Source organism: Tiliqua scincoides, chromosome 6 (assembly GCF_035046505.1).
Source record: "Tiliqua scincoides isolate rTilSci1 chromosome 6, rTilSci1.hap2, whole genome shotgun sequence".
Lineage (NCBI taxonomy): Eukaryota > Metazoa > Chordata > Lepidosauria > Squamata > Scincidae > Tiliqua > Tiliqua scincoides.
The window spans coordinates 45,971,730-45,996,691 of NC_089826.1; the positions used below are offsets into that span (position 1 = coordinate 45,971,730).

Below are 24,962 nucleotides of genomic sequence, written 5' to 3' on the forward strand. Positions count from 1 at the left end.
CTTTCCCGTTGAATTGAACAATTTTTAGAAACATCTGGGAATGTCTCAATGTTTACAATGCAGTTGCTGAAACATGGATAAGTAAAGACACTTTTGGAACATTGAAATAAAGTCTATGTATCAGCCTTGGCATATCACATCAATTATGGAATCTAAGCAGTACATAGTGGACAGCACTGTATACATGAAGCCTAAGCTGTAAACTACATTTGGAGATGGGCTCAAAGCCTGTACTGGTCTCCATGGCTTTGAACCAATTGGCCTAGCCAGGAAGTTATGTGAATGAAAATGTTATTGTAATTTCACGCAAGCTCCTTTTAATTTGTACCTCTCTAGCATTTTGCAGGTGGCTTCTAATGACGTAGATCAGGGGTGTCCAAAGTTTTTGGCAGGAGGGCCACATCAGCTCTCTGACACTATGTCGGGGGCCAGGGAAAAAAATTTACATTTAAAATTTAAATAAATTTACATAAGTTTACATAAATGAATATATTAAAGATGAACTTATATGAATGAATTAAGCTCTTGCAATAGCTCAAGGCCTATAAAAGGCTTTGCACAAAGCAAGGCTGGTCTTTCCTTTGCTGCCACCACTGCATCACAGATGTGAAACAACAAGCAGTGGAGGGAGCCCTCATCCCACAGCTCATGCAAGAGGTCATACAGTCGCCCTCATGCTGAGAGCAGTTGCATCAGGCCAGTGTGGGCTTCAACAAATCTCCTGAGGGCCAGAGGCTCATTGAAGACCGGGGGCTCCCCGAGGGCCGCATTGAAAGGCCTTGAGGGCTGCAAGTGGCCCCAGGGCCGGGGTTTGGGCACCCCTGACTTATATTAATGCATAAAGGTCTTGTAATAGCTCAAGGCCTATACAAGGCCTTGCACAAAGCAAGGCTGGCCTTTTCTTTGCTGCTGCTACTGCATCACAGACATGAAAAAGTAAGCAGTGGAGGGAGCCCTCAACCCACAGCTCACGCGAGAGGTCAAACAGTCACCCTCACTTTGAGAGCAGTTGCGTTGGGCCAGTGCGGGCTGCAACAAGTCTCCGGAGGGCCAGAGGCTCATTGGAGACTGGGGGTTCCCTGAGGGCCGCATTGAGAGGCCTCGAGGGTTGCAAGTGGCCCCAGGGCCGGGGTTTGGGCACCCCTGACATAGATCACTACAGCTCACCAGCACAGCAGCTTGGTTCTTAATTCAGTCATCTGTAAAAGAGCTGCACTAGGGTTTTGGTCACAGTTTGGTGATGAATTGGGTGGAGAATATGACAGCCATTTTCATCCCTAGTGTTATTTCCCTCTCATTCTTCTAATATTGAACACAATTGCTGATAAGCATGAAAGTCCACCATCATCCCTATCTAAAAGGAGGGAGAGAAACTGCGACAGAAACATTGTGCTTTCAAATTATTAGCACACGTGGCTTAGTCAGTTTTGTGATAAGAAGAGTGACACTAGGGTTGCCATCTTTAACTGGCATAAATATTGCACAGTTCTGCGATTCACTGCATCTGTGGGACAAGTTAAATATCAAAGGGCTTCCTTTGCAACCATAGTCTAAACAAGGCAGATTGTTTTAGGCGGCAATCCTAACCACACTTTCCTGAGAACAAAATAGGACTTCCCATTGAACAAAATAGGACTTACTTCTGAGTAGACCTGGTTAGGATTGTGCCCTTAATGTTATAAGTGTAGCCACTTAAAAGTACAGATCTGTAACATTTCCCCAGATGCAGTCAAATACCATGGTAGCATCAAGTCTAATAGATTAAAAATAAAATACACATTGAAATGAATGGGGGTTCACTTGAAATTGGTTTGTGACCCACCTAGTGGATCCCAACCCACTGTTTGAGAAACACTGTATAAGTTATTAAATATGAAGGGAGAATTTCCTGTTTGGTGACATTTATTACAAAGGCCAACGCACATTTTGCTTCCTTAAATGTTACACCAATTCCTGGGTGTATATGGGGTACTGATTCAAAAATGGCATCCGAAGAAGCCCATGAGGAAGCTGCTTGAACCATTCACTAATGAGGCTATACTATATCACCAAAACTAGATGTGATAGGGCAAAACGGATGCCATTTTTGGAATCGGCATCCCAAATTCATATCAAACCACCATAAAGTTTGGGAAAAACTTTTCTGACCCTCAATTTTGTAGGCCTGTGTTATTACAGTATTTATATACCATCTTTCTCAGAGACTCCCAGATTTGAGTCATGTAGAAGCAACGTGATTTACATAGGAAGGCTGACCATAACTTTTATTCTGTGAGAGAAATTCATAGGATCCTTCATTCCTCCAGATGTTTCCCTTCATGGGGTAATTGGTGCTAACTGGCCAGTGGGCATCCCTGCTGCCCTGGCGCCAGCGGGAAGGCCCAGCTTTTCTGTCAGTGCACCTGTCCTTGATGCTGTCACAAAGCGTTTTGTGGTGCTTTTGTAACAGTGTGAAGGAGAACATGGATTCTGCAGGCGCAGGGGGTGAGTAGGACTGGGCCATTATCAACGTCCTCTACATTGTTTCAAGCAATTGTTGCATGTATCTTCTAATAGTGCAAATAGATGAAATTGTGACCCATGCAAAACACCTAACAGAATGCAGAGGACACAAGTTTTCATCCCATAATAATAGCACCTGGACTTTATTCAATATATATGGCTGAACAGTTTATATATGAATATATATATTCAATATATATGGCTGAACAGTGGGCTGCAGTTTAAATAGATCAAAAGGGAGAAAAATGTTATGACAATGTTATAAGACAATAACAATTTTTTTGTAATGCACAGTTCTAAACACTTCTTTGTAACATTTTATTTGCTTATCCAGCTGTATTTTTATGCCCCAAGGGAAATGTAACAAGCAATTGGCTACACACGTAAATAAAAAAATTTGGACACATTTTCAATGTCAGATTTTATTTATTTTGCTAATTTGTGCCCTTTCTGTTAAAATGCTGGATGATAATGCACTGCTGATGTAGGGCACAATCCTATCCAACTTTCCAGCACTGGTGCAGCCACAATGCAGCCTTGAGGTAAGGAAACAAATGTTTCCATACCTTGAAAAGGCCTCTGTGACTGCCCCAGCACCGCAGGATGCAGTGCACACCCCATTGGCATGGCTGCACCAGCACTGGAAAATTGGATAGGATTGGGCCCTAACAAATGTTAGAGGAACTTTGCTTCGTTTATTAAACGTTAGTTTTCAGTTCTTAATTCAAAGGAGATTGTGAAGTATACTTTACCTTGAGCAGAAGAACACTGAACTCCATTTGTTAAACAAAGATCTGATGTGCTAATGTGCTCCAGGTAGATAAATAATCAGCTTAAATATTTGTACAATACTTTGCAATTAGGTGAGGACACAGAGTCTACAACAAACTCAATTGTTTGTAACCACTGATTCACTGAGAACTGGCAGTAAAGAAGACTGAGATTACAAATAAAACATATTTGTTGGCTGTGATACAGACAGATGTGTTTAGGTAACAGTATATTAAACAATATTAGCAGCAGTCAGAAATATGACTTTAATTTTGAACAGACTTGTTCAAAAAAGTACTTTACATGTTTCTGCAATACTGTACAACAAAATTGTTCTATAGCTAGTGTGGGAATGGAAGTGCAGCCAGAACACAGTTTCAGTTCTATTTTGCAGTTTCAGTCATAACTGTCTCTGCCCAGTTCTTTGTTTTTCCTATCCTTTGCTGCAGTGCCAAATATTCACTTGTCTGATTGTTGCTTATGCCCCAATATGACAAGGGAGATCCCTCCCCACAGCTGTTGTAGATGTGCATCCAGAGGCAAATATGTTCCTGTACCAAGATACTATACTTTTCTACTTCAGATATGCAGGGCTTTTCAATCAACATAAATTCGTCAGAGATCCATAAAGTTGACACACCAATCAAAGCAAGCTGTGTAGTTCAGACAGCTATGCTTTAATGTCCTCTTGATGCACAGGAATTGGCAAGTAATAATGCTCCATTTCACCAGCTGATTTTTGTAGATTAAACTGTTGTTAAAGGCACAAGAGAAGGCCAAGGCATTTTTTTCTCATCAGGTGAGAAACTTAAAGTCAGTTAGCTTTGGGCACTTGCAGAAGTTGTGCATGTCTTTCCTTGGGACATTTCTTATGCCTCTGAAAATGTGCTAGAGGGCCTGAGCAGCAGTTGGCAGCACGAATACAGTTCTTCTTCAAATAAAATAAAGGCACTAAATCACTCAAATAGAATAAATCATGGGTAGCACAATCTTAATGTTGCCCTGAGCTGGCACAAGTTACAACATGAAAGTGTTGTAAAGTATGATTGTGACTATTTGGAAGCAGGCTAGGCCAGTGCACAGACATATGCTGGCCTAGCAGAGCTGGACCTGGGCCAGGACAGGGTGAGTTTGTGCAGCCAGCACAGGGAGTGGGAGATGGTGGCAGGAGGGAGCAAGGAACAGAGGTGGGGAGGGGCATTTTAGAGAGGGGAGAGGGCAGTGGATGGGGTCCAGGAGGGGGGGTGGGACTGGCCTCGACATTGCAGGCCAGATCCTAACTCCCATTCCTAGCCTGAGCAGCTTTACATGAGCTACTCTGATTTGTAGGCACAGATTTCTGCAGGCACAAAATTGCAGGCACAGATCCAAGTAGCTCCATAGGGCTGCCTGTGGCATTTCTCAGGTTAAGGGGAATGAAATCCCCTTACTCTGAGTTGCACCCCAGCCTGCACCAAACCTGTGCTGGATACAGTTCAGGGATGTGGCTAGAGGGATGAATGAAAACATCAATGATCACATCAAAGTCTCACCTGAAAAACTAGTTCACTAGTGCTTATAAGGAGCCATACATTGCAATTACTGTACTATTGTACCACTCCAAAATGTAGTAACTGATTTTCCCTGTTAGTAAATGTGGCAGCTTAAGCATAGGGAAAGTAAGGGTGAACAGCAAAACGATGGTGCACAGAATTCAACACTGTGTGAACAAACCACAAAAAGAACATGAACAAACAGCATCTCCTGTACTAAACACCTCATCTGGAAGGGCCCAAGTTCAATAATATTATTTGACAAAATTGTTCCCAAGGTGTTTGCTATCATGAAACTATATATAATAAGTTCATTAATCTGTGGGTTACAAGAATTGTTACCTTTTGGAGAAATCATAATGCTTGTGAAATCTGTGGAAACTCTCCCATTGGCTTTGAGAGAATCAGAACTATATCCCAACTATATTTGTAAGACAAAAACTAGTTACAGAAAGATTATACATACAGCATAAGGCCAATATTTACTCAACACTGCAAATACTACTACATCATTCATAAAATATTATGCAAAAACAGCAGACAAGCAGTGGAAGGTATGAAGCAGCTCTACCTATGACTTATTCCCAAAGGCCATAATTGGGTAGAACTTGTGACAGCAACTTGGAAGGAACCTGTCTCTGTTATAAATGCTGACTGCCATCTGCTGTCTTTTCATGGCAACACTGACATTCACTTGGATTTAAGTACTAACTGGAAAAATAAATAATTCTAAAATTGCAACATCTAGGAAATTCAGTTACATCTCCTTTCTGATAAAAATATTTGTCAATCTGGCTAGCAGGGAATGTTCTGCTAGCCACACTAGAAGAGGTTAGAGGTGTTTGTTTCCTGTGAGTAAGAGAGGAATACAGCCTAAGTCTTACTGAACACAATGGGTTTACTTCTAAGTAAAGTAAGTAACACCATGTTCAAACATCTCTATTAATAATTCCAACTGATTTTGATTGCAACTAAAATCACTCCTAAAGTAATTTGGAGAGGCAGAAGCAAGCAAAATCACAGCTTGTGCCCAAGACAAACTTTTCATATGATTGATATTTTCCATGCTCTACAATTGTAAACAGCATCAATGGTCAAATTATGGGTGGGGAAGGGCACATAGGGCCATAATGAAGCTCATAAGATCAATTTCTTGACTACCTTAATTTTAGACAAATCTAAAAACAGCAGCCATAAGGGTGGTTACACCAAATAAAGGTGAGGCAAGGCATGTCTCATCTGCGCTCTCTCTCTCCACTGCCATAATTTGAACACCGAATAGCATTACCTTAAATTGTCAATGCCAGCTCTTATTATGTTGATGGGATAATTTTTAGTGCAGGCCAGAATGTTATAAATCAGGAGTGGCCAAACTTGCTTAACATACAAGTCACATACAATAAACTTCAGATGCTGGAGAGTCACAGCAGAGATGCTTGGGGGCTGCAATATTTAAGAAAGATTTAAATACTTAACTATATTTACAGTATTCCTTATGAATGTTAAACTTACATTTGAATCCAGTGGACTCTGAGTTTAGACTTGGTAAATAATTACAAAGTTTGAAAATGTGTTATTTACCTTTTATAGAAATCATGATGCAAAAAGGAGCTCAACCAACATTTTTCCATAAGGCACATGGCTCTGGACCTGCAGTTTGGCAACCCCTTATAGATGGTGTAATACAGCCTCCTGCTGGTCAAATGAGGAAGTTTCTTTTTAACTACCAGTACTTTTCAGTTAGAAATAGGTAATTGAAAACTAAGTACAGAGAAGATTCTTGTAAGTGGTCTGCAGAACTTTGCTTGAGAACATCTTTTCATCTTTCCTCCAAGTTTCATAAAGCCTAGAGATGAGAATTTCAGGGCAACCTCCACACTAAGTACTGTTGAAACTTATTTCAAAGATTGCTCACTGCTTTGAATGTTTTTAATTGGTTAGCCACCTGAGGGTCCCAATATGCAGAAAGGTGGGGGAAAAAATAGTTTAGTCACTCAATAAAGATGACACAGCTACATCAAAACTCTTTAGCCCATCTCTGGTCTGTTATAACTCATTCACAGAAATATTTAATATGACTTCTTTTTTCCTTTGCTTGATAGTTATTTCAATTTCATTGTATTTTTTCTTATGATCTGCCCCAAAACTATGACATCCCTATGAAAAAAATGACATCACTACATAAAAGTCTTGCATTGAAAATGGTTGCTTTATCATTATTATACACCTGTAATCATGCAATTTATTCACACAAATACATACAAAAAAAGAGAAAAGCATTTGTATGCAAGCTGCCAGCACTTTGTAGCAAATGCTTTCCCTGCCTGTTGCCTCCTTTGAGGCAACAGCTTTCCTTGCTAAATCAGTAATATGCAGCGTTCAGCAGTAAGTTTCATTAAATGCAATCAGGTTGGCTCCTGGGCAGGGGTGGATCCAAGGGGGGGCCATGGGTGCATGCCCCCCCAACTATCACACCAGCAGGGAAGGGTGCCCACTGGGATGGGGAGCAAAGTCGGGCAAAAGAGGAATGCCCACTGGGTGGGGTGTCCCATGAGCTGAGTTGGAATGGGAGATCAGGTCTACCCAGCGGGTAGATCTGGGCTCCATGTCTAGGCAGGAGCCCAGGTCTACCCCCCCAAAAATGGCCACAGAAATCAGTTCAACCGGGAGACCTGGTCTACCTGGCAGGTAGATGTGGGCTCCAACTCCAAGCAGGAGCCAGGTCTATCTGCCCAGCAAACCTCTACCATGGGGGCCATAAGTTCAGCTGAAATCCCTGGTCTAGTCAGCAGGTAGGTCTGGGCTCCAAGTCTGGGCAGGAGCCTAGGTCTACCTGCCCAGCAAATAGCCATGGAGGTCATTAAGTTCAACTGGGAGCCCAGGTCTACCTGCCGGTTTTCCTGGGCTCTGAAGTTAACGTAGTGCTCATGCCTCCCCTCCGAAACTCTGGATCTGCCCCTGCCCTACATATGTGCATATGGAATTGCAACTGTGGCTGGTCCTGTTAGAAAGTGCAAAGGGATGCCACATTTTCCCTTGCAGAGTCCCTGTATTTAAGTGTGTGACAGGAAGAAATTGAATAGGTGAAGCTGCCCTCCAATGGATTCTAGGATTTCCATCCTGGAGTACTTCTGTACAACCATTCCACGGTAAGCAGGAATTCAGAGAAATGCATCTTTCCATGCTGTTTTAACCTGTTAAATAAGTTTCACAGCTCAATTCTAGCTATGTCCACTCAGAAGAAAGCCCCATTATAGTCAAGGGGGCCTACTCATGGGAAAAGTGTGGATAGGATGGCAACCTCACAGCTCAAACCTAGGCATGTCTACTCAGAAGTAAGCCCCATATAGTCTAGGGGGCCTACTTCTGGGGAAAGTGTGGCTAGGATGGCAACCTCAAACCTAGGCATGTCTACTCAGAAATAAGCCCCATTATAGCCCATTAAAGTGTGGCTAGGATGGCAACCTCAAACCTAGGCATGTCTACTCAGAAATAAGCCCCATTATAGTCAAGGGGGCCTACTCCTGGGAAAAGTGTGGATAGGATGGCAACCTCACAGCTCAAACCTAGGCATGTCTACTCAGAAGTAAGCCCCATATAGTCTAGGGGGCCTACTTCTGGGGAAAGTGTGGCTAGGATGGCAACCTCAAACCTAGGCATGTCTACTCAGAAATAAGCCCCATTATAGCCCATTAAAGTGTGGCTAGGATGGCAACCTCAAACCTAGGCATGTCTACTCAGAAATAAGCCCCATTATAGTCAAGGGGGCCTACTCCTGGGAAAAGTGTGGATAGGATGGCAACCTCACAGCTCAATCCTGTGCTTGTCTACTCAGAAGTAAGCCCCACATAGTCAAGGGGGCCTACTCCCAGGCAAATGTGGATAGGGTTGGGCTGTGAGCCCTACAGAGCCAGAAAAGGAGCCCTGCAGGACAGGGAGCGGCACTGCAGGAGGGAACTTCTGCCGCACGCCCGGGAAAGGCGCAAGGGAAGGACGAGGGCGGGCTTGGGGCTCTCCCGCGGAGAGGCTGGCGCTGCCTTGGCCGCGGCCCGAGAGAGGCGGGCGAGGACAGCGCGCCCTCCTCCTCCGCGCCACTTCCCTCGCAGGAGCCCGCCCAGGCCGCGCCTGGCCTGCGAGGAGACACCATGAGCTGCGCAGCGCTGTTGGGGTGCCGGGCGGCGGCGGCCGTAGGGGCCGCCTCAGCTGCGGCCGCCCCTCGGCTCTGGAGGGCGGGAAGCAGCCGCGGCTGGAGCAGCGAGCCCTGCGCCCCTCCGCCGAGCCCCGTGCGCATCGGCTGCGCCTCGGGCTTCTGGGGAGACACGGCCGCCTCAGGTAGTAGCGCGGGCCGCTCCTCCTCCTGCTGCTGCTGGCTGGCTGGCTGACCGGGACCCTCGAGGCGGGCGCCTTGGGAAGGGCGCGGGAGGGCCGCCCCCTTCCCCCAGGCCTGACGTGCAACCGCGCCTGACGGGCTCCCCCCTGAGCCTGCACAGCTTTTGGCAACCCTCTTGTCTCACAGCACGCTGAGGTTCCAGTCCTGTCCACATTTACCTGGGAGTAAACCCTATTGACTACAGTGGGACTTACTTCTGAGTAGACATGCATAGGACTGGGCTCTGAGGCTGCAAGCCTAGGCACACTTTCCTGGGAGTAAGCTCCACTGACTACAGTGGGACGGAGTTCTGAGTAGACAGGGCATAGGATTGGGCTCTGACAAGGCACCAAAATGGTCAAGGCACACCATCAGGTTTTTGACCGCTGACAAGGCACACCATGCTGCTGGCGGGGTGAGGGGCTAACATCCCCCAATGGTCCTACTAATAAATGATCCCCCCACCTCCCATGGCACACCTGTAGACCATTCACGGCACACCAGTGTGCCATGACAACAGTAGTTCGAAAATAGCTGCACTACCGAGTCCAGCAGCCAGACTCCCTCACCCTGTTGGTCATTTGTGGCACTGTGTGCCTCCTTCTCCAGGACCGCATTAAACGCACTCATGAAAAATCTTCCTCTCACATGCCTGCCCCATGGGAGTTGCAGTGTTGTGTCCCCTTCCTCATTTGGCTCCCCTGCACACCGGGTATTGAATCGAGCTCAGTTGGGGGTTTCCAGTTCAACCAGCCAGTTGTCAAGGTTTAAGAGTTCTGGACTTCAGCTGAAGGTTTCTGGTTTCAAGTTCCCACGCTCTTTCTCCATCTCTCTCCATCTTTCTTACCCAGTGTGTAATTAGTCCGTGGAACTCCTTGCCACAGGATGTGGCATCTGCCTTGATGTCTTTAAAGGGGGATTGGACAAATTTCTGGAGGAAAAGTCCATCACGGGTTACAAGCTGTGATTTGTATGTGCAACCTCCTGATTTTAGAAGTAGGTTATCTCAGAATGCTAGATCAGTGTTTCTCAAACTGTGGGTCAGGACCCACCAGGTGGGTCGCGAGCCAATTTCAGGTGGGTCCTCATTCATTTCAGTATTTTATTTTTAATCTATTAGACTTGGTACTGTCATGGTATTTGAGGACTGTATTTGGGGAAATGTTACAGATCTGTACTTTTAACAGGTTACTCTGTATATGCTTTAAACAATGATAGTAATTGTTTAGTAAACAATGGGCTCTTCTTATGTTCATCTAACCTGCTCACAGTATTGTTGTAAGGCAGCTCAACCTCCCTGAGCTTTTAGGAGGGAGAAGACATGCACAAATGACTCTCATTAATGGATCTCATATTAATTACTCTCATTAAAAAGACAATGGTGTCCAAGTTGCTAACTTCCTATTAATAGATGAGTGCCTGTCTTAGTGGTGCATGTAGAAAACAAGACAAGTAGGTGTGAACTAATTGACACTGGAAAGGGTGGCTACCATTAAAAGGGAGCTTCCCAGCATCTTGAAAACAAATCCACCAAAAGATGAGTCTGACTGGACTCATCCAGAGTTTGTTCTTTGAGTAACAATGATGATATTGAGAAAGCAGGGACTTGCAGTGGAAGGGAGGCAGGTGAGGCAGAGCCTCCCTACTGGAGTCTTTCAAAATGCAGTGCCACCACTGTGTGAGACACGCAAGCACTCACAACTGACACATGGGAGTCCGTGGGTTGTGAGTGCTTGTACTCCTCACATGGTGGTGGCATTGCTTTTTGAAGGACTCCAGTAGGGAGCCTCCCCACCCATTGCCTCCCCACCCACTGCAAGTCCTTGTGAGAAAGATAAGACTGCTGGTGGTACTACTGTTGTCATAAATGTGATGTTCACCTGCTATAACCACTGAAATCACAGCCCAGTCAGCGCTTGTGCACTTCCCCATGTTCACATGGAAGTGAGTCCCACGAAACTTAATTACTCTCAAGGAAGTGTGTTGGAATCGTAGCCTAAAGAAACCAGAACTTAAAATCACCAACAGCACACTTCTTGCCTTATTGGTTAAAATGAGGAATAAGAGCACATTATCTGCTCTGCAAATGTATGCTGTAAAATACATGATTCTGCAGATGCAATTGTAAACGCTTGGAGTAAATCCCACAGAATTCAGCAGGACTTTTCCTGAATAAACATGCATAGGCTCTGACACTTTATAGTTTTAGCAACTGGAATGTGGTGCTAGGGAAGCTATTCTGGATAAATGGATCTGACTCTAAAGTGAAAAGGTACAGTCTTACAAACACACTCTAACAACATCCATGTGAGACCTATGCCATGATTTGAAAAGCAACGCTTGAGTATTTATTAATATAATTTGTGTATCATGTTCTGGTCTCATTATGGTTAGTGCAGAATATTCCAATTAAAAATGGATTCTTTCAAATGTTAAAAAATGAAACTCTGAAACTTTTAAATAGTTAAAACAAGGAAAAAAGCCAGCTACAAAACAGATGATTCTGATTCTTTAATAATTAAGACTAATGTTTCAAATCCTCTAGTATTTTTTGCCTTTGCATTTTCAAACATTTCTATGACTGCTTGGCCTATCCTTGAATTAGGATGCGCTTTGCTAATGTACAGCATATGAGCATATTTTTATTCAGAAATAAAATGCCATGCAAAGGATGGTGCTATATAAATAATGCTCCCTATGTTCAGTTCAGTTTACTTACAGGTAAATGTGCATTGGAAAGCAGCCTAAGGGCGCAATCCTAACCCCTTATGTCAGTGCTTTCCAGCACTGGCATAGCGGTGCCAGTGGGGCATGTGCTGCATCCTGCAGTTGGGTGTCACTCGTGGAGGCCTCCTCAAAGTAAGGGAATGTTTGTTCCCTTACCTCAGAGCTGCATTGCCCTTGTGTCAGTGCTGGAAAGCACTGACATAAGGGGTTAGGAGTGCACCCTAAGGCACCTTTCTATGGGAATAGGTCCTGCTAAGTTTATTTAGACTTACTTTCAAGTGATGGCCATTCATATGATTGGACTGAGGCAGCAGTCAAACATAAGTTGACTTATGAGTATAGGTATGTATACTCATACATAAGTCCTGCTTATGTATGAGTAAGCTCCACTAAATTCTGAATAAACATTCATTGGATTCAACGTTGAGCTGGTGTCAATTGACTGAAGCAGAAAAATGACACTTAATAACTGGCAGGGGACAATCTGAGTCGAAATCTGTTTTCCTTGCCAGGTCAAACCTCTCGTGTGTGAAATAATCATGTATGGATAGAGTGTGTTTCACCACAGTTAGAGCCCAATCCTGAGCTCTGTTCACTGGCTTACCACCATCGTGCACTGTTGCAAACGTGCCGTAAGGTGGATGCCTGGCCTCTGCCACTCGGCGGTCGCACAGACCGCCAAGCAGCAGAGAGGAAAGCGGGGGTGTGGGAGAAGGCGTTCTGGGGAGGGGGAGGCGGGCAGAGGGCGGGGAGGAGGCATGTAGGGAAGGTGGGAGGTGGGGAGTGGGCAGGGGTAGCATGCCGGGGGATGGAGCAGGGAGGGAGGAAGGTGGGACCAATGGAGCGAATCCAAAGCTTCCGTGTCAGGCTCACCGCCCGACATGGAGGCTTTTACCTCACTGTTGACCTTATGGTCGGTGGTGAATCGAGTAGCCCCATTGCAGGGCTACTGTGCTTATCAGGGGGAAGTGGGCGAAAGCCCCCTTTTCCTGAGGTTCTGCCAGTGGCTGCCTTGGGCACACATGATACGGCAGCAGCCATTTTTGGTGCTGAGGCAGTCCCGCACCCAGGCAGCTCAGGATAGGACTGTTACTCTGGCTCACTTGGATTTACAGATTAGTCCAGACAGGTGGAGCCCAACATTTCCATTTTTATAAATTAATTTTATATACATATATAAGTAATATTATAATATTACATATACCATAGTCTTTCGAGACTGAAGGTTGCCAACAAAAACAAATCTTTATATTTCAGTACTTTGCCCCTTTAATGCACACATCTATATAATCCATATACAGGATAAGGCTCAATCTTAAATGCAATAATGGTCCTTTGAACACATAATTTTGTTTACTACAAAGTCTATATTATGAATTGTTTTTCTTTCTTTTGTTACATTGGTCATTTTTAAATTAAAACTGGTTTATTTCCTTGTATTAGTTCCTCAGCTGGTCTATGGTGGGAAGCTGGATTTCCTGGTTTTTGATTACCTTTCTGAAATAACAATGTCCTTGCTTGCTACTGCCAAACTCAAGTCTCCAGTAAGTTAGTTTGCTTTTCTAATTAAACACTAATTATATGAATCCTGTCTATTAAATATAAACTCTTAAGAGTTGGAAGGTTTTTGTAACGTATCTCAAATTGATTGGTTTATGGTCTGAATTGCTGAAATGGCAGAAGAATGAGTTCTGAAATCCTTGTTACTGAAGCTAAGTTGCATTTAGCTGTTGACTGACAGCCCAATCCTGAGTTCCTGTGGCACGCAGCTTCGGCAGCACCGAAAACAGCTGCCACCGGATCCTGTGCACCACGGGCTACTGCGGGCGGCACCTCGGGAGAAGGGGAATTTTGTCCCCTTCTCCCAGAAAGGGAAGTAGCCCCGCAATGGGGCTACTCAATTCACCATCGACCAAAAGGTTGGCAGTGAGGTAAAGACATTCATGTAGGACACTGAGCCTCGCACAAATGGACAGGTGAAGCAGAGCTCCACCAGACCCACCTCCCTCCCTCCCCGCTTCCTCCCCCGGCACACCTCCCGCCCGCTCTTTCCCCGCCTCCCCGTCACGCCTTCTCTCCGCCTATCCCCTGCCCCCACTTACCGTGCCGCGGCTTGGCGGTCCATGCAACCGCCAAGCAGCGGAGGCCAGCCAGCCAGTGCTGGGCTAGCACAGGTGGTTGCCCAGTGGTAAGGCTGGCAAACGTGCCTTAGGGCATGTTTACGACAGTGCACCCCGGCAGTAAGCCAGCACGTCGAGCCCAGGATTGGACTCTAAATCTTCTGTTGAAGTTTTACACAGATTTAAGTGTCCAGCCTAATGAACGTTGGGCTATATTTAGAAGTACTGTAGTTTTCTTAGCCCTTGCCTAGTAGAGTCATGACTGAAAGGAATGGAGATTGCAGTCACTTGGGGCCTAGATTTGTCCATTTGATAGTCCTTAACCAAGAATTTTACGTCACTAAGGGCACAATCCTATGTCAGTGCTTTCCAGCACTGACATAAGGGCAGTGCAGCTCTGAGGTAAGGGAACAAACATTCCCTTACTTTGAGGAGGCTTCCGTGAGTGACACCCAACTGCAGGATGCAGCACATGTCCCATTGGCACCGCTATGCCAGTGCTTGAAAGCACTGACATAAGGGGTTAGGATTGTGCCCTAAAACTACTGCATTTTCTGAAATTTTCTCTTGCAATACTCTTTAACAATCCATCACAGAGCTTAATAAGCAAGTCCACAGAAATCAGAGTGTATTCAGTGTTGTGCTGGATTGTGGCCTGTATTTTATTAAAGGTATTTTATGCCTTTTTCTGTATTACATGTAGATGGATTGCAGCTTCATTTTTTGAAGGATATTTTTTATAGCATCCCTTTTGATCTAAAAGATTTCCAGAATGCCTTACAGTAAGCTATACGATGTAATGAAAGCTGTTGAGACGGTTAAGAGAGATGGGGAAAGGTACTGTATTAAAACCTCTCCCCTCAGTCAGGTGTTCCTGCTGCTGCTGTCTATGTGGACTTATTGTGATGCTGTGATGTAGTATGCAAGCAGCACCAGATATAATTCAGGGGATAACTGAATGAGAGTGCATCTGGTCCATAGCATGTTTCTCTCTTGCTTCCTTTGGCTAATATTTAAATGTTTATTTTTTCTGAGAAACGTTGTTTTGGAAAGATGAAAATTTGCAGTTGTTTTGTCTCTTCTAACATGTTGGCAATTTTATTTCAGGATTTAGGGTATACACCTGATTTTGTATTAACTGCAATGGCTCCTTATATAAAGGATATACACAAGAAAGGTATGGTGTAGGATATTTTAGATTGCTGTAGAACTTTTAAACTATGCTTGTAATAGACTAACATTGCAATCCTTTACGCACCTCTCTGCAAGTAAACACATTTGAACACAATGGGACTTTTTTCTGGGGAAGTATGCCTAGGATTGTGTTGTAAGGAATCTCGACTTCTGGTTGAGCATCTTGAAAGATTGTAGAGTAATACCTTCTATAACACTGCTTCCTTTAGCACTGATTGTTGGCAGCACTCTTTGTTCTGACATGATTGACAGCTGTAGTAGTCAACCACAGCAGTGCATTCTGGGACATGCACAGCCACTTCTGGCTGATTCCCTGCTTTAATTTTAACAATAGCTCTTATAGTGTTGTTTCATACAGCGCTTGACTCTTTGCTAATGTATTCCCTGAAGGGAAGTATTACTGTATTCCACAATTCTGAGTATATTACTTTATGTATGTTTATTTATTATATTTGTATCTGACTCTTTATCCAAAATGACCAACAGCTATCATATTCAATACAAGAGGTAATCCTTGGCAGGTGTTGGATTCCATATTATAGAGCAGTGCCTATTTGCTGCCTCCCTTTCTTTAGATGAATTCAATTTCAGTCCCTAGAACTTATTAGCTTGCTTACCTACACATGCCAGCATAAAGAATTTGTGATACAAAACAATCTTAATTTTAATATGTCTTTATTCGGGTGAGAAGACAATGGTTGTGTCAAAGAATTAGAATCCATGTTGTTAGAAAGTCCTTTTAAGAATCCTAACCAACTTTTAACTCCTTTTAAAAGACTTTTTAACAACATGAATTCTAATTCTTTGACACAACCATGGTCTTTTCACCCAAATAAAGATATATTAAATTGTTGGATTATTGCTGGCCATGAAAACCTACAAACATATTATCTAGGCTGCAATTCGAACCACACTTTCCTGACAGTAAGCCCCATTGAACAAAATGGAACATACTTCTGAGTAGACCTAGTGAGGATTGTGCCTTAATTTTGTTTTTACAAAATCTTCCTTTCTACAAAACTGGAGACAATTCTTTTAACACAAGCAAGTAGGCTAACTATTTAAAAAGGCATGTTAAGGTACTACAGATTATTGTACACAATAGTGTAGACTTGATAACTAACTACAAGTAGCTAACCTCAGCAAGAACAGTAAAGAGAGAATCAAGTGGTATGTGTGTGTTATGATCAACTGTTTCTTTTGTTTAGGTATTCGTGTTGTCAGCAATGCTGGAGGAATGAATCCACTTGCATGTGCTGCTGCTCTTCAGCAAGTTGCGAAAAAGGCTGATGTTGACTTGAAGATAGCTGCTGTTACTGGTGATGATTTAATGGGAGAGGTATTTTACTGACCCTTTTTTTAATGGTTTGGATAATTGAGTAGATTTTGTGCAATTGAGGGCGCAATCCTAACCCCTTATGTCAGTACTTTCCAGCACTGGCATAGCGGACCAATGGGACATGTGCTGCATTCTGCAGTTGGGTGTCACTTCCGGAGGCCTCCACAAAGTAAGGGAATGTTTGTTTCCTTAACTCAGAGCTGCATTGCCCTTATGTCAGTGCTGGAAAGCATTGACATTAGAGGTTAGAATTGCACCCTAAAAAGCCAGGAATGTTTGTAACAGAAGTTCAAGTTCAGAACAGAAGTTTGGTTTGGTTTGGCATTTGGTTTGATTGCTAGTACAAACTAGTAGGATGGTGGGGACAGGGCACAGGCTGAACCTATTCACAACCTGTTCACAAAAGGAATAAATAAAGGCTGAATTGATTTTTTTTCGCAGTGAACTTTATTGGACTGTGGCCCCAAGAAAGAATTGTATCTCTAGGCTTATGTCAGACAAAGATTCCCATTGTGACAGTTTCAAGCCCCCTGCATGCTAGCAGTCACCTCCAGAGGCAAGCAAAAAGAAAAAGGGAGTATAGGTTACTTGACTACCCCATCCTCTCAGATCATGCAACTGAAGCCTCTAAGGCAGAGCTTTTCAAACTGGGGCATCGCGATGCCCCAGCCTATGAACCCTGGCCTCTGCCCCCTTAAGGGCCGGGGGCAGCCTCAAGGCAGGGAGGAGGGAGGGCTGCAGGGAGGAGGGGGGCTGCAGCTCAGGGGGCTGCAGGGGCTTGTGTGCACTTACCCAAGCCTCCTGCAGCCTCCCGGAGGTGGGGGAAGCCCGGCATGACCTTCAGCAGGGCTCCCCAAAGCGGTGAAAGTAAAAGCGGAGCAATTGCACCCCACCTCCACTAAAGTGGAAGTGGAGCGCGATTTCTCTGCTTTCACTTTCACCACTGCAGGGAGCCCTGCTGAAGGTCGTGCCTGGTGATGCTGGGGATTGCACCGCTGCCTTCCCCCCACCCTCGCTGCCTCCCCCCGCCCCCGCAAGCACTTACAGTGGCTCAAACTCTCCACGAGAGTTTGAAAACCACTGCTCTAAGTTGAAACGTTCCCTTCTTCTTAGACAGCTCTACAGGCAGCCTTTATAGGTAATGATAGATATTCTTCACTTCCTGTCTTATGAAGTCTGAAGACAACTGATGTTCCCCTTTGTCCTAATTTCTTCTTGCTATCTCTGCTAGGATGAACACAGGCTACTTACTCAGTAGCCTCAGCCTCAAACTAATCGATATCACTCTATTACACTGCAAATTTTATATGAACTGTGTTACTATGCAATTACAGGGTGACCCAAAAAAAACCAGAACCCATAAAAATTTTATTAAATCCTACAAAGGTCCAGTAAATTTCAAGAAACTTACTGGACTCAAACTTACTGAGTTTGAGGAAGATTATTATTCCAATATTTCATGCACAAAGTTGACTTGTATACCCTGAAAGAAAAAAGAAGAAAAATTAAAATTAACAGTTTTATTCAAAGATTTGTGGGTTCTGTTTTTTTTGGGTCACCCTGTATTTGAAAATGTGCTCCGGTGGGTGGTTACTCTATGACAGGGGTGTCCAAACTTTTTGGCAGGAGGGCCACATCCTCTCTCTGACACTGTCAGGGGCCGGGGGAAAAAGAATAATTTACGTTTCAAATTTGAATAAATGTACATAAATGAATTTATTAGAGATGGAACTTATATGAATGAATGAAGGTCTCGCAATAGCTCAAGGCCTATAAAAGGCCTTGCACAAAGCAAGGCCTGTGTTTCCTTTGCTGCTGCTGCTACTGCATCACATATGTGAAACAGCAAGCAGTGGAGGGAGCCCTCATCCCACAGCTCATATGAGAGGTGGAACAGTTTGAGAGGTGGAACAGTCACGCTGAGAGCAGTTGCATCAGGCCAGTGTGGGCTCCAGGAAGTCTCCAGAGGGCCAGAGACTCATTGGAGACTGGGGGCTCCCTGAGGGCCGGATTGGGATTCCTAGAGGGCTGCAAGTGGCCCCAGGGCCAGGCTTTCGGCACCCCTGCTCTATTAAGATATGCCCTAGTGCTAATAATACCATTGATGCATATACAAGTGTTGGTGACAATCTTAAAATGACACCATGGATACTTTGTAAGCAAGATCAAGTAAAATTAATGGAATTTGCTTCTACCCACACATTACTTTTAAGGTCAAACTAGATGCAACACTAAACACATGTTAAACTTCTGTTTCTTAGTGAATAGTGCATGTGGGTGGAGGATGATACTAGCCAAAACCACAGTGGGATAGGGGTCTTTAGTATATTGTCCCCTCTGCAGTTTCATTTCTGATCACAGCCCCACTGCACCATTTTCAGTGGGGGAAAAAAGTTTAAATTGAACTCCAAAAGAAACTTTTTTTCATTAAAAAGAGTGCAAGGATGGGGGGGAGATGATCAGGATTAGAACAACTACTAAAGTTGGTTAGGATTGCACCCTTAGTTGTTTTGAGAGTCAGAATTCTAATGTGTGTCAATATGAATTGCGGTATTTTAACAGATAAACAGAATAAAAGAGGCTGTTCCAGAAGTTGCAAGTGGTAAGCTGTTTCCGGAAAACATTCACAGCATGAATGTGTACCTGGGGTAAGAGATTTCAGTGATTTATTTTGTGGAGGGAAAAGAAAATGTCTGTGGAGGTGTTTTTAAGAGTACCAGCCATGTGCATTTAGAGCAGTGGTTCCCAACCTTAAGGAGTCTGTGAACCACTGATGCAAAAATTTGAATCATCATGGACCACATGCAAACCCTGCACAGAAAAAATACAATTACATTTGTAATAATTAGAGAAGATTTATTAGAGATGTATTAGATATTTATTTGATATATTATTTATAGAGAAGTTTTGTGGGTTGCTGCTTTTGTTGCTGACTGGGGCTGCAAGTGGTCCATTCTCCGTCCTGGTGGTCTACGGGGAAGCACTTGCTCAGCAAGATGCTGAAGGTGATCAAAGGCTATCTTCCCCCCTCCCCCCGAGATCTCATGGACCACTTCTCAGGGTCTTGTGGGCCACCTGTAGTCCATGGAACACAGGTTGGGAACCAGTGATTTAGAGGTTTACATCAGGCTAGAGCAGCCATTTTCAACCTTTCTCATTTCATGGCACACTGACAAGGCACTAAAATTGTCAAGGCACACCATCAGGTTTTTGACAATTGACAAGGCACACCAAGCTGCCAGTGGAGGGCTCACATCCCCCATTGGCCCTACTGATAAATTACCTTCCCCCAAATCCCTGTGGCACACCAGTGGACCAATCATGGCACACCAGTGTGCCACGGCATAGTGGCTGAAAATGGCTGGGCTAGAGTATAGTTAGACACCCAGTAACTCGCAAGTAGCTACTGTAACTACCAGTAGCCTGTTTTGGGTTGCTTATGGCAAACAAAGGGCTGTGGCCACCTCCTCTGCAGCTGATTGGCCGGCAGCTGGACATTTGGGAGGGGAGGAGGAACTTGTGCTAGCTTCTCCCTCTCTGCATTGCGTGCGTTGCTGTGACGGACTTCTCTGGGTGAGTGTTTGTGTCTGCTGCAATCCAGAAACATTTCCTTCCCCCCTATTGGCTCTGAGATCCCTATTCCATGTTTTTGCCTGGCCCACAAATGTACACATTTGGTCCCTATTGTGTATATGCAACGTTGGGCAGAAATGACTTAATTTACTTCTGCTGCTTTGGGTTGTGTGTGTGTGTGGGGGGGGGGGTACAATCCAGGAATGGGGATGAGTTTTTCTGTGTTGCTCCTGGACTGATTGTGTTTTTCTGAGAAGATCCTGGGGTGAAAAAGAGAAAATGTTTTGCTTTTACCACTGTTGTGTGGGCTACTTCATCACTATTCTAGGTTCTGTTTTAGCATATAATTTAAGCCAGGGCTTATTAGGGACTTGTTTTGGATGGCAGGCATGTGTGAAGCAATAATAAAATGGAGTTGCCTCTGAGTGTGTGCAGAGTACAGTGCATTTCAGGCATTGGAATCCCCTTGGCCCCTATCGCTGAAATACCTGCCTCCTAGGTGCTTAGAAGACGAACAGATTGTGTGCTTCAGCTTGTTCACACACCCCAAGGAGCTGGTGACTGGGCTAGGTAGCAAGAATGGCAAGGTTGTTATGGCTGTTACGTTTGTGTTGGCATTTCATAGCAGAGCTTTGCATTCATTTCTGACTCCTGAAATATTACCACTCTATAGGCAGTGGCTTCCACAAGTATTGTTGTTCCTTGTGTACTTGTAACCTTTCGGTGGACTGACAACCCAATCCTAATTGTGCTGGAACAGGGAGGCCTGCAGGCTCGGCAGTATGAGGTTGGGTCCAAAGCAGCTCAGCCCAGGGCAAGGGGAATCACTTTCCCTTACCCCAGGTGACCCCAATGGATCTGCAGTGACCCCAATGCAGTGACCCCAATGCAGTGACCCCAATGGATCTGCGCCACCGAAAGGATGCAGCGCGGGGAGGCTGGTGCGCATCCTTGTGCTGGGCTCCCTGACTCACAGGTTGGCGCAAAAGTGCTTTACAGAACTTTTGCAACAGTACTGAGCAGGCACAAAGGACTTGCATCCACCCAAGGGGTGCTCAGGATTGTGCTCTGAGTTATACATCCATCTCCATGCTAGATGGAGCCCCCCAACTTACATATTCCTCCAGTATCCAAACTGTATGTATGTGCAAATAAAAAAGCAAGCTTATCTTTATTATTTTCCAGACTTTGGAGCATCCTGGCTCCAAAATCTCAACTTCCAGAAAGCTGAGGTTTGTGTGTACTGCCATTTAGTGGGTTCTCTCTCTCTCTCTCACTCTCTCACACACACACACACTCACACACACACACACACACACACACAGCATCTCCAGAGAGTGATTTTTGTCATGTGTGGGACAGTGTCTGAAATAATATGCTCTAGACTTAGCACTTTTTAGCACTGGGTTTCTTTAAACAGCTTTGAAAAAGTATGCAAATAATGAAAAATCTTATTTTTACTACTTTATATACCACAGTAGATCTTTAGCAGCTAGTCATTTTGCTAAACTCTCAATAGCAAGGTCCTTAGTTCATGATTCTGCATCCCTCTCCCCCAGCAGGAACAGTGTGTTTATTGTTACGCACATGATCAGTGACTTGGAACAGGCAAGGAATGGGAACCATGCAAGAACTTCAATCACTGGATTGAATTTTGAATCTTTAAGGTTAAATGTTGAATTATTTTGTAAGATGAATAAATAAACCCAAAGTTTTGGTTGTTTTTTTTAAATTCAGTGCAAGACCAATAGGCAGAGCTCTTGACCTAGGAGCAGATGTTGTGGTGACTGGCAGGTGTGTTGACAGTAGTCTTGTGCTGGGACCGCTGATTCATTCTGTAAGTATGACTTAATATTTCTGAAATAGTTTGTTCTTCTGTTAGTAGTTCTATGAAGTCATCCATTTAAATGTTTAATAAGCTTCAGTTACTTTTCTTCTTAAACATTACTGAAGTATAGCACAAGCATATTTTCTTCATTGTAAGTTTTATATATTCCAGAAGCAGAAAATGTGATATTGCGTTCAAGAAAATGTTACTGCTGAGTATAGCATTCATTTATTTTAGTAAGTTTTGAAAAGGAGAAGTTCAGAGAATTGTGATTTCACTGAATGTTCGCAACTGTACCTTATTTATCTTCTGAGTATATAAAAACTATATTGTTGGCATTTTGTAAATTATACTTAAAAAGCTGCCTTTGCTCCGATATTACACTTAGTTTACAGTTATACTTTTAGGTAATATATAATATTTGCTGGATGCTGAAATAAAACATGAAATACCTTCATTTGAGAAGTTATTGCACACTATCTTCAAAGTTCAAGAATTCATTTTGCTATGTAAATGTTTTTATGTTCGCAGATTTTTACCTTCTTAGGACCCAATCCTATCCAACTTTCCAGCACCGGTGCAACCGCAACACAGCCCTGAGGTAAGGGAACAAATGTTCCCATACCTTGAGGAGGCCTCTGTGACTGCCTCTCCACCACAGGGCGTGATGCATGCCCCATTGGCATGGCTGCACCGGCACTGGAAGATTGGATAAGACTGGGCCTTCAAATGGGTAGCATTAAAATATTCATTTTTCTAAAGTGCTGTAGGTTGTGTATTCAGCATTTTTATTTCGGTTCTGAAATCACTATTAAGAAGTGCGTTCACTTTTTATGAAGTCAATTTAATTTTTTATATTAATTTGTCATTCACATTAATACATTCTGCCATTCTGCAGAATTTTGCCATTCTGCATCTGCATTCTGCTATTTGCCATTTTCATTGCTACTTTTTCTGATAAATCTACTACTATATAACCATTTGCATCATACTGTATTGTTTTTTGCTAAGAACAAATGTATTGGATTCTATTACAACATGCAGATAAATCAATTTGCCACAAGGTGGCACAAATGCTTACTTCAAACACCAGTATGTTATTTTCACTTGTTGGTCATCTTTATTTAAATACCAATATTGATTTAAGAAAAGCCAATAGAGTTTAAATATGGATTTATGTAAAGCCAATATTGAATTGACACACAGCATCTTTTCCATGTATTATTTGTAAAACAAAAGGAATTGAAGCATAAGCCTTGTGGGAAATTCATGTCTTTTGTCTTGAAAACCATACATTCAGTAGTTCTGAAATGCCAGTAATGGTGCATTAATATTAAATAAGTGGGTGTATCTAATATAAAAGTTAAGTATTTAGACCATTAGAATATATAATTTTGAAAGACACCTGCATTGTATTTTGTCTTCCTTGAAAAATCCCTGTTAGATTTGTAAAATGTTGCACATGTGCCTGCAAAATTCCCTTTATAATTTATTTTGTCTGTTTGATTTCTGGGGCAATATCTAGTGCATGCGAGGAGAAAGGGGGAAGACAGGGCTCTGTAGAGTCTTTGGGAATCCTGTGTGAATGGCACATCTCAGCAACTGGACTGTGCCATCTGTTTTTTGGTGGTAGGTCCATCATTAAATTGTATTTTGCCTAACACTTTAAAATTTGTTTATAGTTTGGCTGGCAGAGGGACAATTTCAACCTGTTAGCTGCTGGAAGGTAAGTGATATGACTGTTTAACATCTGTCTAATGTCTCTAGGACTGGGGTTCCCAAACTGGTGGTATGCAACCCACCAGGGAAACTGGAAGAAAAGCCTTAAGGGGAGTGGCCCAGGAATGGGTGCCTTGATGGCGCCACAGCTATTGTGGGTCATTTAAACATACCTTGGAGTGGGATTGTGAAGCCACCCAGATGGTCCAGAAGGCTCAGCAGCTGTGTGCTCTGATCACACACCCTCCCCTGCTTCCGCCTTGCCCCCACAGCCACTTACAAGATTCCCAACTCCCTCTGAGGAGTTTGGGAACCACTGCTCTAGGAAATGTAATGGTTCCAACTTGAAGTATATATTCTGTATAATGGTAGTTAAAATATTAATCTGAAAGTTTCAGGTGTAATATTTGTAATATTGGGTTTAGAACAGGGGTTCTCAAACTTCTTGGGAGTAAAACTCCTGAGGTAAGTCTTTGCGGGGGAGGGACAAAGGCAGTGACATGATCCCCGGGATCACGTTGCTAAGGGGGTTAAAGGGGGGTGTTTTTACTTACAGAGGGCTGGTGCAACATCCAGGAGTTGTGGGGATTCCCGCGCAGCCCTCTGTAGTTTTGGAAAAAGCAATTGAAAGACTGAGAAAAAGCAATTGAAAACCACTTCCAGTTTCACGATCGCAAACCGAAAATTGTTTCTGATAGCTTTTTCTAGGGATGGGAACTTGAGTCAGTGACTCGGACTCAAGTCTTGAAAATCAGTGTTTTTTTTGGTGACTTGACTCATGAGTCATGCACATGGAAGCCTGAAAAACACTCGAGTACTCAGTACTCGTCCCCACACATGCTGACTCAAGTCTGCCTGTGTCTGTGTGTGCTTGCTTACTGTTTTCGCCACCATTTTGGCCAGGCAAGCAGCAGGGAGTTCCAACAAGAAGTCAGGGAAGGTTTAATGTTTGCTTTTGCAGAGGGTGGGAGGAGGGAGGCATGAGCAGGTCTCTGATAGGAAGGAAGGAACCGATGATCATTGGATCTTTGGCTGAGGGAGGGCAGGAGGAGGAGCCCAAGGGGGTTCTTGCCTTAAGATTAGCTGCAGATGGCTGAGGAGAGGAAAAAAATTTGTAGCGATCACGCTTGCCAACTGCATGGCATGGCTGCTCTAAGCTCCGTTGTTACTTGGGAGGAGGAAGCCTCATTGAATGACCAGTTACAGTGGGACTACTTCTGAGTAGAGCTGTAAAGAATCAGGTCATCCTGGTAAGCCTCTTCTCTCTTGCCACTTCTGCCCTGCTCTC

The 24,962-nt window shown here is 43.8% G+C and overlaps 1 protein-coding gene across 1 annotated transcript in view; it reads left to right on the forward strand.

The window, feature by feature from the left end:
* Positions 1–8,900: 8,900 nt before the first annotated feature.
* Positions 8,901–24,962, forward strand: part of LOC136655677 (uncharacterized) — a 75,925-nt gene continuing 59,863 nt past the window's right edge. The window contains exons 1-7 of the mRNA XM_066632276.1: positions 8,901–9,137; positions 13,345–13,445; positions 15,129–15,198; positions 16,424–16,554; positions 19,117–19,202; positions 21,865–21,964; positions 23,638–23,681. Of these exons, the coding sequence (XP_066488373.1) occupies positions 8,951–9,137; positions 13,345–13,445; positions 15,129–15,198; positions 16,424–16,554; positions 19,117–19,202; positions 21,865–21,964; positions 23,638–23,681 (719 nt within the window). The 5' untranslated portion in view covers positions 8,901–8,950. The remainder of the gene's footprint in view (positions 9,138–13,344; positions 13,446–15,128; positions 15,199–16,423; positions 16,555–19,116; positions 19,203–21,864; positions 21,965–23,637; positions 23,682–24,962) is intronic.